This window comes from Diplotaxodon limnothrissa, linkage group LG20, assembly GCF_057381915.1.
Source record: "Diplotaxodon limnothrissa isolate DT_005_m linkage group LG20, D_limnothrissa_male_GT1.1, whole genome shotgun sequence".
Taxonomy (NCBI): Eukaryota; Metazoa; Chordata; class Actinopteri; order Cichliformes; family Cichlidae; genus Diplotaxodon; species Diplotaxodon limnothrissa.
Window position 1 is genome coordinate 34,717,577 of NC_140615.1, and position 15,412 is coordinate 34,732,988.

Here is a 15,412-nt window from a genome sequence, read left to right on the forward strand (position 1 = left end):
ACATTTCAACAGGTTTAACAACTGATTTACTAAAGATCGGATCATTTTTTTTGAAAATAAAATCAGGTGGTGGATTGCACCTGGCAGGGCTTTTCTGTGTAGAGTTTGCATGTTGTCCCCGCACTCCAGCTTCCTCCCACAGTCCAAAGACATGTAGTGGTGTTGGGTTAACACTAGTTAACCTGCCTGCTGTTAGCCCCGCAGCAGGCTGGTGACCTGCCCAGGTTGTAGCATATTTTGCTCTGTGGGTAGCTGGAATGGGCTCCAGCCCCTCAGTCACCCTGAATTGGATAAGTAGATTCTATCTGTAAATCATTGATGCTTCTTTTGGTAACTCCTGTCATAGCAGCAAACCCACTTTGCAGACAACAATGGAGTGATTTGAATCAAACAGCATTTGCAGAAACTGTTTTTGTTGTTTCTGTCGAGTGATTCATTTGTCCAGTATGCAGATTCAAATGTACTTTAGACACGATATCTTCTGTTGTTCCTCACTTATCTAGAAACAAAATAAGCAAAACAGTATTTTCAGTTTGAAACACGCATCTTTCAAATGATTTTCGCTGGTGTTCGCATTTAAAGGGGCATCTTTAAATCTGTTAAAATATGACCTTAACTTCAAAGAAACCACCACTCAGCTGTAAAGTAAGAATGTGCGACATTTCTCATATCTTCGCATTACTTCCGACATATCGTGCCACACAACCTTCTATGTAATCCAGTCATGACTGGCAAACACTCGCATTACATATGCAATGTTGAGTCAAGCGTTTAAATATACGGTATGTATCTTCAAGGTTTTACTAAGTTCACAATAAACTGAAAGTGGAAACAGAACAGGGAAAAACTGCAGTGGACCTAACTTGCTGTTAAAGCCACACAGTGTTATCTTCAATCAGGCAGCTTTAAGTATACGTTAGAGCTAAAACATTGTATTCATTCTTTCTCTCCCACTCTCTAGTTTCAGTGAGCCATTTCTGATGTATTGGGGACATTTTGACATTTAAACCCGACTGCCCTGTGCATTCCATCTCTGGCTTCTTTACATTATACGTCTGCCCTCACAACATTTGGAGACAGGGAACAACCCAAATACCACTTTTGCAAATGATTACACTCGATTACACAACTTGTTTGAAACAGCTGGCGTTATTTGCATGTGTTTCCCAGGCACTGTTTGGCAGTGTAATCACATTCACACGTCGCTCTTTTTTCTTTTTTAACTTCCCCAAAGAACGTCACAAACAGGGAAACCTCGCTGCAATGCAAACGCGACCACGGTGCATGTGGAAGGGGGAGAATCCCTTGGATATACGAGTATATTGCAATCTCTGTGATGGCCCCCACATGGCTGCTTCATGTAAAGTGTCTGGATTTCCCCGGAGCTTGTACACTGACCTACAATTGATCATTTATAATAGAGATTTTGGCAGGATTTGATTCCTGCACACCTCTGTACAATGGGATTTTGCACTTTTCCCACTAGATTCTGTGAAATAAAGATAACCCTGCTGTTGAATCAAACATTACATGATTATGTTTATCATGGCAAAATGTTTATTATTATTATGGGCATGTAAATGCATGCTGCATGTTAATCCTTCATAGTAAATTAAGAAAAAGAAAACTTTCAAGTGCCATTTGCAACATGAATCAAATATTCATTTACATTCATGACAACAACCAACATCTGTAGAAAAGCTACACGTGAAAGCAGTGCAGTTATAAATATGCTCTTTCTCCAAGACAAGAGCAAACATGTCTGGCCTTTACATCGGGAATGTCATCGTTTACTTTGATTAAACAGCAGCAGTGCATTTACTTTCACCAGGCTGCAAGCAACTTTCATGTAATACTCCAAACAATGTGTACATGTTCAGACCATTTAAACAGATTTTCTTCTTTTGCAGCCTCTAAAATTGAAACAGTCCAGTGTTGAAGTTTAAAATCCAGTGTTCTGTCAGTACTTGTTGATCCCAAATATCCGTACTCCATGAAACTGAGGCAGCTTTGGGAGGAGGACGCTAAGGAGCGAGCACGTGTTGATGAGGAAATGCGTAGGATCGTATTTTGTGTAGAAACTTGCAAGAATATATCTGTAAAGAAAGAGTGAGAGAAAGAAAGCATCAGCATCAACATGAATTCTTCAGGATTATAACACACACACAAATACATGATAAAACAAAAGTACATGACACACAGAAAGTTCAGGCTGAGAATATTTGGCCTTAGCTTTTCAGTTTTTGGCCAACCTCAATCCCAGAAACTCATATTCATCACAACAATTTTAAACAAAATTACAAATCTAAAAACAAAAAGAAAAAAATTCTAACAAACTTCTGGAACCAAAGCCAAAAGAATTATCATTGGATTCAACCTATAAAAGGGGATCATACAAGTTTAACCTCTACTATAAAAATCATATAATATATATATATATATATATATATATATATATATTTAATATATATGTTTTAAAAAAAAACTGCATTTATTATAAATGACCTCTCATGCCCCATCGTCCATGCCTTCACAGCCCACACTTTGGGAATCACCGGCCTACGTCTATCACCTCAGACCTTTTCCTCTTAGTTTCACTGAACCTCAGTAGCGGTGGTTAGCATGAATGAATACATGCAAATTGCTTTTCCCGAGCGTCCCTAACTATGGTTTTGAAATCCAAAAGGAAAAAAAACAGTCACAGAATAAAACAGGGGATTTAACAGTGAGTTGACAGATTTGTTTGCTTTCACTTGCTTTCACTACCATCCCTGCTGGCTTACTAATTTGCTCAACTGCAGTCAAAATTATATTGAAACTGGTGTACTTTTTTACTTTTACTCTTTGGAGAACTATTAAACTGCCAAATCTTTTATTTATTATAAAAGCAGACTACTTTTTAATTTAATTACTTTACACAAACACATGTAGGACTCATGTTGGCTAAAGAACATAGCAAAGTTTAACTTTCTATCCACTGATAAGGGCAACGGGTAATTCTTGGGGTAGCCAGTCGCTATTTGGGCTGATATTTCTGTTTCTGTCGGCTGATCACTGTTAACAAATCCTTTAAAAAGCGGTTAAAAGCCTAAATTGTTGTCAAATAACATACAGCAGTTATGCAACCTTTACATGTTAAATTACTCATCCTAATGAAAGTGAAACTGTAAGCTATCTGTGACGTTCTGTTGTGAACAGTGTATGTACTTACAGAACAATTGGTGAGATGGTAAGAAATTTGCGTGAAGATGTGAACTGGACGCCGTAATCCATCTGTTCCCAGTGTGTGAGCAGACGGGCTTTGCCTTGGTCTGGTGTTTCAAAGGGAGTGCCCTTCACTGTGTGCAGAAACAGGTACATCACCTGCAGAGGAGACATAACAACAGTCATCTACAAACATTATCAGGGGGAAGAAGAAGTAATACTCCATGCAAGTTCAAGTGCAACGACGAATCAAGGAGACATTTCAGTCACTGCCCGGAGAGCTGATGTTTTCATTAACCCTGGAAGTGACCCAACAAATTTTCCCAGCTCTGACATGTAAGAGCAGTATTGTGGAGAGCAAAATTACCTCCCCCAGGTGCAAACCACACTGAAGGTATAAACCGTGGGAAAAGAAAAACAACATACATTTTGTCTGATGTGCACTGCAAAACTGGTGGTTTTTTTGGTTTTGTTTTTTAAAGAACAGCGCTTCCCTGAGATATTAAAACAACAACTAATACACTTTCAACAACAGCAGCAATTCAGCTGGTTTTTAGATTTTCAATCATACTGATGTAAAGCCAAAATGATTCTGAAACAATTGCCAATGTTCGCTAATTTTTAGTCACTGGAACTGAAAATGATGCTGTACATTGGTTGGCTCCAGTTTTAAATGATATGTTACCAGCTTGCCTCTTAGACCAAATTATTATTCTTAAACTATTCATCTAAAGTTGATGAAGTTGGGCTCTTATACAGATTTCAAATGTGACATTGAAATTTGACCCTTCAACTTCCACTCTGACCTTAGATTTGACCTTTCTAGTAGCAGGAAATCTAATGCCACACAGTAAAGTTACATGTTTTCTTAAAGCATATTAAAATATTAGATATAAAATATCTCACAAGTAATTTTTTTAGTTTTCTTTCACAATATGCTGTATAAAGTACTGTAAATAATGGAAATTGTACCAGCGAAATGCATGTAAACTTAGTACTAAGTAAATACTTTCTTTTATTGATCCCCTTCACTCTTAACCCTGTAATGCAGAGTGCATCACATTTGAATTCTTTCGTATCTCTTTATCCATCACACATCATCAGTGTGATGGATAATCCTACAGGGATCGGAAAATGCCAGGTGTAGTAAAAAAATATCCAAATTAAAACTCATAATGCACATTTTTATTCAGCTTTGTTTTAAATTCTCAGAAGAATCAATAAAGACTCCAGTTTCAAAACGATTGAATATTCTGGCAAGTACTTAATGGTTCGGGCTTTACAGCGATAAATAATTTGGTTTTGTTGCGGAAACATCCACAAACTATGTATAAAAATTGCAACAATTCCTAAACAGTTAATGCAGTTTTCTGGAACCCCAGAAAGTCTGCACTTCAATCACTGTTTGAGTTCAAATCCGTGATGGTGTACAGAGAAAACTACAAAAACTGAGTCTTAACTCAACAAATTATGGACATAACTAGAGATGGCACGATACCACTTTTTTATGTCCGATACCGATATCATAAATTTGGATATCTGCCGATACCGATATGAATCCGATATAGTGTTTTTTAATCAACAAAACTGTTTTTTAAATATCTTGCTGCATTTTGTATAAGTTCATACTCAAGTTTAAAACAACAACTACACTAAAGCTATTCTGTTATACCTGTATGCAAAAAAAAATATTTCATAGTTCAGCAATACTGATCAATCTAATAAACTTAAACCTACACCATCCTCCCTATTCTGATATTTTAAAGAGTACTTAGCATAAATATTAAGCAACCTAACTAATAGGGTTCCAACTCCCAGCAACAACAAAAATAAATAAATAAAAAATAGGGAACCACCCCTCACGCTCCACCTCATGATGCTTAATCGACGTAATCAACCTTAATTTGATGCAGTGTGAAAAAAAATGCACAGAAATCAATTATTTTTCAAGAAATATTAAATAGATTCAACATCTTTCTTCAACAAAATTGCAGACTGCACAGATGGTACCTTCCCAAAGGAAAAAGTACTATAGCTTACTAGGGTATATATTAGACTTAATAGTCACTATATACAGTAACTGACTTCTATTCATTTTACATCAAATTAAAACTTTGGGTGTCAGATAATTATTTATTAAAAGCTAGACATTTTAAATGAGAATAAGAAAGAAAAGTATGTCTTTGTGCCCCCTTTTCCCTGTTAATGCCCTATCGGCCCCCCTGGCTAAACTTTGCTAGATCCGCCCCTGCACAGTTACCAGCGTCAGCTACGTAGAAAAAGATCCTCGAGTAGAAAGTAATATTAAATACATTCTAACAACAGCTGATCAAGCTTAAACGTGCTGCTGTTGTTCAGCCGCTGGTTTCCTCTTTCTGGTGCAAAGTGGGCCAAAAACAAACAAGACAGACGGACTCGCGACAGAAAAGCCGATCAGCTGATCATTTAAGCAGTTTCACGATTGAAGTAGCAGCAAGAAGAGGCAGTCGCTCCATATATCGTTTGTTAAGCTTAACGCAGGAATGCTTTACAAACATTCAGAGATGGACTTACACACTTGCTTTACTTCTCTCGGGATAACTTTGTCGGAGATGAAATGCCGGGTTGCTAGCGAAGCTCCACATGCTATCCAGACCATCGACAGGTCCCGCATGCCACAGCCGCTCTATCACGTGATGCATACTGCTCCGACGTGCTAACGTTCTGAGGTCAGTTACGGCGTGTTGCAAGTTTTGTGAGGTGCTTTCGTGATATTTAATGGATCGGATTACATTTTTTATTTTTCTCCGATATCCGATCCAGTAATTTAGGTCAGTATCGGACCGATACCGATACGTAATATCGGATCGGTCCATCTCTAGACATAACTGTATTAATATATAAAACTATAAACAGATGAGAAGACATAAGCTTACAATTTATAAGTAAAACTCATCTAAGCAGCAAATTGGTGAAAATTTAAAAAAAAATAACAACTGTACATGATTTGAATTTAGCATATCAAAATCAAAATTTTTTTATCTCTGAAGCAGACGACTTCTGATAAACTGTTTAGCACTGTTATGAACAACCAAGATCATGGTACTTCACAAAGTTGTACTTTTCTCATTAACTCTGGACACCAGCACGCTTTACTGATATTGGGGGAGGGAGGTGTTAAGGAAAGTAGTGCTGTGTGCTGATCTGCAGATTAAATGCAAATGAAAGCGTGACCACAATTTCAGTTTCTTTTCACCTGAAAACAGATAAACCGATATTTTACGACACATACGCACCCTACAGTAAAACAGACAATGCCACCTTTCAGCATGTAAAATGGAATAACATCCCAGGATCACGCAATATTGTTAGGCGGGGGTGCCACACAAAAACATGTCAGCACAAGTCATGATAAAACTGAAGAAAAACTGATTAAATATGCAAGTGTCCACTGTCTTTGACGTCATATACCAAAAGGTTTTACTGTCATCTATTTGTCAGTTTAGTGTAATAGCATTGTTTAATAATTTGATGTTTTTATGATCTCACAAAATATAGAAGCTAAATTATGAATTAATCAGATTAGATTCTGATATTATCTGTATCTATACCTGTCACCTGCTAGACTACAAATACTAGCAACTGCCAGTGATAACGCTCAGACTCCTAGTACACAACTATTGTATCAATTTAAAAATCCTATGTCGACTTGTCCCACAGTTATCAGTCGTGTCCAAATTCATGGGCTGCATTTGTAGGCCGATTACATCACAGCGACGCGACGAAGGCTGTCCAAAGTCGTACACTCCTCCGAATGCAACCGACAAATGCGTCCTCCTTTTCCCTGAATTTAAAGGATGGGTCAGGTGTATCCTTCGTGGCCCATCATATCCCAGAATTCATTGCGCAGCCAATTCCAGTTATAAAACAATGGCGGCCACTAAGTTTTTAATATTACTCTTATTACTCTGGGTCACAAAATAAATGTTTAACATATTTTCAGGCGAGAATGTGGGTCTGTAAACTTCAAATATCTGCTCAGTTTATCAAGACATCGCATATTTGCAAAAGTGCTCTGACGTTTTCGGAGACGTCTGTTATCCACCAGCTCGATAGCTAGCCGGGGGCTCGAGGGTCACTTGAGCCGCCGAGAGCAGCAAACTCCCGGCAGATCATTTTTCAGATTATCGCGGTCTTTCGCTACTCAGGTTAAACGTAATATATAAGTCACTTAGATAACCTAAAAATTTTCTTGTTTGGCTTTTTTCAGTGTTTTATTTGTTCGTGAGTAAATCGGTTTGGCTGAGATTAAAGTTATTAGGTTACATAAAATAAAACTTTATTAATCCCCCGGGTGGGTTCCTCCTTGGTTTTCACACAGCTGAATAAACGTCAAACCAAAAACTGATTAAACAGAAGTGTGAGATAGTCGAGAATTTACACCAGTGTCCTGTTATATTTTAGATAGCAAGAAGCAGACGGCTGAGTTTATTAAACTCCACCGAGACAGCGGCGACACAAATCTGAAGGCTAGACCGTCCAATTTCACAGCCGTTTACTTCCGGCCTACCCAACCTTCTGACGACCTCGCCCACGTAGACCGCGAAGGGCGAGTCCTCAGGAGGATGCAGCCCATGAATTTGGACACGACCATCATGTTCAGAAGACTCTCAGAAAACTTGACCTCTGACCTGTAGGTTGAGGTCCCTGAGATCTGAACTTGTCAGAGATTTTTAGTAGCTACACCATCAATTTGAAGCTCTCGTGTCCACGCTGCCTGCCCATCCGGAAGCCCATCAACCTTTTACGGCTGAAAGGTAAAAACTGAAACTAAGTGTGGAAAAAGATTTTAGTTAACTGAAATAAAAACTGAAACTAGGCTCATGAAAAAAAGAAAAATGAACTGATGAACTGCATGAAAATGTTCATTTCTACACAGCACAGCTGTTTAGGCTTTACTGACCAGATTGTGGATGACGTTAGTTAGTGTCCAGACCAGCGGGACAGTGAAGAAAGGGATGCTGAGCAGGACGATGTGTAAGACGACAGTGAGCAACAGATAGGTAAGCCATATCCCTCTGCTGTTCATCACCCGTGTGTTGGGGTTTACCTCGCTGTGAGCGACGCCCACATTCATCTAGAAAAGGAAAGAAAACGTAAATGGAAAAAAACCAAACAAAAACCCACATGCTTCAGAAGCACTCAAATGTAAACATTTGACCCCACAGAGTTCCAGCTTCGAGACGTAAGCAAGCAGAAACTTGGACAATTTAAACAGTAGTAATTTTATAACAGTGGCTAATTTCAGTTGCTTTTTGTTTTGTTGCTGTATTGCGAATCATCTTTTTACGTTGCGTTTTATTATTTTATTTAAATTTTCATTCATTTATCTCCTTTATTATATTTTACAGAACTTTTTTCTCTTAGGTCATTTTTATATTTTTGAGCTCATCATATTGTATTTATTTTTTTCAGCTAGTCTATTTATGCTATTTTATTATAGATTTTGTTTAATGGTTTGGCTTGTGTAACACAGGAATTTCCAGATATTTGGGATACCTAATGTAAATCTTATCTTCACATCAACATGCCTATTAGCAACAAAGGTATCTGTTTATGCAACAAAAGCTTCAAAAAGCTTTACATTACAGCAGTGACTACAACCTTTGCACGCAAGCTCAGTACATTGTTTGTTCCTGAGTTTTGCTTGCTGTACCTTTCATATAGACAACAATAACGTCAAGATCTTGATCTGCTCTGCAGCTAAAAGGAAGTTAAATCAGTGAATAATACTTTTAATTTATTCTGGGCCATTCCATGAAAAAAAAACCAACAACAATCCCATGTGACCTGTCAGAATCAGCTGGTTTTTTTTCTTCATTTTGTACAATCACTTTAGTACATTTCGTGCAAAATGTTACTTTCATACTATCAACATTTTCCAAGTTACAGCAGCATGAAGTATGCTAAGTAGGGAGAGAGATGAAATCCTTATTTTAATTCAAATTATTTTTGTATATTTTATAACTTCTTCAATATAAGAGATAAAATTACACACCAATTAAAAAGTACAAAATGTTTACCCTCCCACTATGTCCTCTATGACCTCCAAGGGTCTGTGACTGTTTTAAATGCTTTCATAATATGCTTAGATTATTTTAGAAAGATATTTTGCTGATTTTGAGGAGGTAAGGAGTGGGTCCATATTTTTTCATGGAAATGTTTTCTGTCATGTTAGCTACTCATTTCATTCATATAAAAAGAAGCAGGGCTATCAAACTAATTTTAGTTCATCAGTGCAGGACTGTGCAAACTGTATGTGACGTAATCTTGCAAATATAGCGCTTATAATGTGGGAAAATCCCCCACACAATTAACTGAATCTAATAATATTAAGCCCAGTCAACTTCATACAGGTAACAAGTAGGGCTGTTTGATATAACGATATATCGGATGATGATATACAAACGTCTATGTTTCATTTTACGCTATCGTTTGTTTCGTGGTATTGCAAAATAAACTGTTTACGGCAATATTTTTTCACCGTTTTGATGGTCCCTGTTAGGGCTGGGCGATATGACCCAAAATTCATATCTCGATATTTTTTAGCTGGATGGCGATATAAGATATATATCTCGATATTTTTTTAAGCCATAAAGTAAGAACAAAAAGAGTTCTTAGTCAAAGCTGTGTCCCAGATGTCACACAGGCACTTTTATTAACATACAGCACAGATGTACATGAAAAATTACTCAAAATTAAATTATGAGCATTCATTAAATAATAATGCTCCATAAATAAAAGAAAACAAGGTTGTTTTTGTGCTAAACAAAGAGCTCACAATTGTGCAGTCAAAATGTAAACTAAAAGACGCTGAGCGTAATAACAAAGACAGACAGATTTTACAGCTGCTCTGTTCCCAAGTTTTACTGTGTGACTGATAGCCTGGAGTTTGAAATCCGCTTCATAACCACGTCTCTTACAGGTGCCATTTATGGTCCTTATACACACACAATACGGTAATATTACGTTGATGCACAGTACGTATCACTCCGCGAAGCTCTTCGGTAGCCGTAATGCGCCGACAATCTATCAAGCGGTGCAGCTCCGTAGCTTACCAAAGTCGTACTCAAACATTTTTGACAGATTGCTGAACGCCGTGTACCACATAAAATCGGTTCGCGGCCACCAAGCACAACCAGAATTCATACATAAGGCGCGCTATCAACTTTTGAGAGAATGAAAGGATTTTAGGGTTAGCGCTGTTAGCTCGTTAGCGCGGTTAGCTCGTTAGCATGTTTAGCTCGTTAGCACGTTGACGCCGTCCAGCCCCACGCATGGGGCGATGCGCAGTAACTCGTTAACGGAGATTTGCCGTGTCCGTCTTGTCGCTGCCTGTACGTGAAGCGATGGGGTAGGAGGGGGAGTTGTCTTCAGTGAAGGCGAGGCGGAGTAACGTTGCGTAGAGACAAAAGTGGACGAAAGAGAGGCAAACTTGCGGCTCCACAACTATAATTATAACGTAACATAGACTATATCGATATAAAGGATATTGTCACATCTTATATCTCGTATAAAAATATATCGATATGTTTTAAAAACTCGATATATCGCCCAGCTCTAGTCCCTGTAGTGGCTATATTAATTTCTTAAAGTTCTCTCTTTCTCTTATATTTAATATAACCACACTACAGACGGACAAGCGCCTGTTTTTATGCCTTGTGGTTAGCAACAACGACGGTAACACCATCGCGTGTCCGCTTGTTTATGTTCCACATAAACCTTTCACAATAAAGCTCAAGATCCTGTTGAGACTTTTCAAAATAAACTGAATCACGTGAAAGAGCAGATTATTTACGGATGAGAAGTAAAAAAGAGCCGACAGGTGCTAAAAAATAAACCTTAGACTCAAACGTTAGAACAGGCTTTTCCCCGCAGCACGCTGTGTAATAAATACTCACAAAGAAAACGGCGGCCGTTACAACTTATGTCTAAAAATATATCGTTTCATGCATCTGTTAAAACACTCGACTCCAGGTACATGACGCGCAGCTGGAAACACTTCACGCAAGTCGAGCTGCCCGAGATTCACAGAATTTACAGAAAATGTTACATTTTTGTGATTTATATCGTTATCGGACGATAGAATTCTTATATCGGGATATGAGATTTTGGTCATATTGCACAGCCCTAACTGTGGTCACATACAGGTAACAAGTATAAACTTTTCAATTAGAAGTTACTTATGGCATCGAAGAACAAGAACAGCCTAATAATGTGTAAAGAAGCTTATCTGCTTATCTTATTAACACTTTTTTTCTCCCTGCCTTTGAAGAGATGCTCTGTGAAATTATTTTGTTTTAGTGGACACTCATTAATTATTTCCTTTTACTGGAAGTAAGCTAGCTCACTTACAGTAGCACTGGTAAAAAAAGTTTTTCGGTCATCTCAGAGAAGCCAATATCTCAACAATGACTCAAATCCACAAGCTTCAGGTTATCGGTTATCTGTTGAAACCTCTGAAATCAGTCTTTTTCAGGTTGTATTATATCTAGAACTGGCTATAACCCACCAAAGTGTAGAAATCCCCCCTGTGGGAGGCATTTAATTGGGGGAAGTCCCTCTTTCTTGAAGTCTAAATTTCAAGCAGTGGTTTATGGCCCCTATACAGCCCAATCTGATCTGAAACAAGATAGACCACTACAAACAAATTACACATTCATCATCATCCAAATGTTCCTCTTTGTTTAAGCTGTAAAAAGTCCTGAAAATGCTCACATTATATGAACTATTCACATACAAAAACCCTTCACTTGGTTTCACTTTATTCATGTACCATTCACTTTATTAGGCACACCTTTCGAATACTGGTTGGACCCCTTTCACCTTCAGAACTGCCTTAATTCTTTGTGGCTTAATTTCAGCATGGTGCTAGAAAATATTCCTCAAAGACCTGAGTTCATACCGACGTGATGCTTCCTGCAGTTGCTGCAGATTTGTCAGGTGCATATCCATGATGTTAATCTCCATTTTTACCACATCCCAAAGCTGGTGTTTGCATTGAGATCTGGTGACTCTGGAGGCCATTTGAACTTTGTCGTGTTCAAAAAAAAAAAAAAAAAAAAAAACAGTTGGAGATTCTTTTCAGCTTTTCTGGAAGCAGCTATCAGAGGAGGGGTACATTCTCTTTTGCTTATGTCATTTAAATGATGCTCTGTTACAGCGACCCTGAGAGGTCGAATGCAACACAACATAATAAAAGATCAGCAAATAGAGAAATTCTACGCAAGCACAGAAAAAGCACTGGAATTCAATCTCGCAATTGTTCTGTCATTTTGTCTTCCCCAAAACACTTGTGTTTTACAAGTTGGATTTTTTTTTGGTTTCAATTTCTGTTGTGCTTTATTCAACCTTTGTGTTTTTGTGTGCTTTTGCAGCATTTTGCTATTCACTGGTGTTTTTTAGGTTGCAGTGCATCTGACCTGTCAGAGCCACCATATCAGTTGGCACAAATGAACCGAAATGTGGCATGAAAACACCCCCACACCAAAACACCAGCAACACCTCTCTGTGTTTAATTATTCGTTATTATTAATCCCCTGCTCTCTTCCACAGCGTGTCTTTGTCTGTTTTCCTGCGTGTTGTGGATTCAGAGGTGCTTTTCTGGATGTAGTAACTTGTTTTTTAAGTTATTGTTGCCTTCCTAACAGTTCAAACTGTTCTCCACTGACCTGTAGTATCAGCCAACCTGGCTGATGTCTGGCTCAAATTCAAGTTCAGATGTGACAAATTATTAATAACCTGCTATACAATGTTTTCTGGTAGGAAAAAAACAAACCCCCAAAACTTTCCATCTTCTACAAAGCCAGCTAAATGGCTCGTTAACATGCTTCTAGCATATTCAGACTTTCAAACCTGAGCAATGTTTGAACATGAATCTCTCAAAAATTTTAAAGATAGAAGTAAAAAATGTTCACTAGCCTCTTTTACCATCAAACTGAATGTAATTACTGATTGTAATTTTTTGTACAAGAATAAGTGCTGCAAGAATTCTAATAAAACTGCTCAATCCACAATGACAGTTGAATGAAAGTAGCATTGTCTTCATTTCTGTGACCTTTTTTATGCTAAAAAGTTTTATTTTGCATTATTGCGAAATTCAACTGCATACCATTCAGAGGTTCTCACTAGTTAATTTTTGCAAAGTGATTTTTGATTCATGTAGGACTTTGCAGGACTACTTGATATTTAAATGTATTTTATCAAATCAGAGATCTTAATTCAAGGTAACAGAGGCGAGTGAGCATTTCAAACCTTTGTCTTATTTTTTTATATATCCATGTTCAAACACTGCCTTAGATCTCAATCTCAAATCGGAGCTGATTTAACAAAGAAATATTACAAAAAAAAGTGACGATTTGAGATGGAATAACCCTACTTTGACATTTCAGTCAAGTGTATCAATTTGCCTTTTGTTTATAATCTCGTTAACTTCCAGTTAGTTTCCAGAGTGGGCTTTCTTGTGCAACTTTCGCGTTAATCTTTTTTCTTTTCTTTTTTTTTTTTTTTTTTTTTTTTTTTTTTTTTTTAAACATGCTCTGCAGGGGCATTTAAAATTTAAATTAAAGAAGTTCAGAGTATATGTCACATTGCAAACACAGCACTTTGTTGGTGCAGATGTCTCAAAGTCATGCAGGCATGACAGTTTCAAATGCACACAATCCCCAAAACCTCAACTAGCATGATGAGGGTTTGGAAAAAAGCGCTGGGGGGGAAAAAAAAACACTTAATACGAATTTTGTTTTGGTGGCCAAAATACACGCTTCCTCTCAAGTAGATGCACCAAAGGCTTATCGTGCTAGATGTGGTCAACGTAAGCAGCATGATGAGGCTTTGGGAAAAAGTGCTGGGGGGGGAAAAATGACTTATTATGAATTTTGTTTCGCTGCCAAAATACACGCTTCCTCTCAAAGTAGATGCAACAAAGCACATGCACCAAAGCCTTATCATGCTAGATGTGGTCAACATAACTAGCATGTTGAGGTTATGGGAAAAATGACTCCACCCGACTGAGTTCTTCTGGTTACCAAAACACACGCTTCCTCTTTTAGCCGTCCCCAACATCAGTGGGCCAACATTCAGTCGTCTCACCGCAATTTTCAGACTCCTTAGACTCGAACAGTGTTAAATATACCACAAGAACAACACAGACAACCTTTCAGAAAATGCTCAGACTTTTCGAGTATATTATTTAACTAAATACGAGTCACGTGACGTTCGCGGGCTAGCTAACAGCCGCTACCTACAGGTTGACAAGCTAACACCAGTTTAAATGTACTTTAATTACAATTAATCGTTTCACACGATACGTAAGCACTGAGGACGTAAACCGATTCCGTCGTGCGGTGAGTAACAAATCTAGCTCGTGTGGTATTTCTAGATTTAAAGCGCTACATTTCACCGGAGAAAACTTTACCTTCCTGTGTTGTCGTAGCTCACCAGGAAATTCCTTGTTTTGTCTTCTTAACCCCGCCTTCGCTTGAGCTGGACTGGTTCCTCTGTCAAAACTCCAGCCTGTCTTTAACAACGGCAGGTAAACAGGTGAAAGGGGAAAACTGTGAGAGGTACACTAAAGATCAGCTGTCCAAGAAATTCCCGAGATGCCCCAGTAAATGTGTTGGCCACAATTTAGTGCTACTGTTAATTCCCATATAACTACCTAGATATCAGGGTGGCTGCAGGCATGCAGAAGCTTTCAGATCATCTTTCAGGAACGCACATGGACAAAAAAACAAACAAAAAAAAAACAAAAAAACCCTTTATACACTTACTCGCTGGGCACTTCATTAGGTACAACTGTTCCACTGCTTCTTAACACATCAATGTAATTAAGAATCACGGCAGCAACGGCGTTATTTGAGCATGTAGAAATGGTCAAGACGACCAGAGCGCCAAAATTCAGAAAAAAGGTAAGGTAACAGACTTTGATGTGGTGCCAAACAGGCTTGTGTATTTCCAGAGCTGCTGATCTACTGGAATTATCACACACAAGCATCTCAAGGGTTTATAGAGAATGGTCTGAAAAACAGAAAGTATCCAGTGAGCAGCAGCTCTGTGGGTAAATTCCTTCTTGATGCCAGAAGTTATAGGATAGCGGTCAGGCTCCTTTAAGCTGAGAGGAAGGTAACAGTGACTCAAATAACCACTTTGTCATCTTACACAGTTTTGT

The 15,412-nt window shown here is 38.1% G+C and overlaps 1 protein-coding gene across 1 annotated transcript; it reads right to left on the bottom strand.

The window, feature by feature from the left end:
- Positions 1 to 1,700: 1,700 nt before the first annotated feature.
- Positions 1,701 to 14,681, bottom strand: ormdl2 (ORMDL sphingolipid biosynthesis regulator 2). Its single transcript, XM_085344383.1, has 4 exons — positions 14,660 to 14,681; positions 8,147 to 8,320; positions 3,212 to 3,363; positions 1,701 to 2,096 (listed from the first exon to the last, which is right to left on the bottom strand). Exons 2-4 carry the CDS (start codon positions 8,318 to 8,320, stop codon positions 1,961 to 1,963), a joined length of 462 nt encoding a protein of 153 aa, XP_085200509.1. The 5' UTR covers positions 14,660 to 14,681; the 3' UTR covers positions 1,701 to 1,960.
- Positions 14,682 to 15,412: the final 731 nt, after the last annotated feature.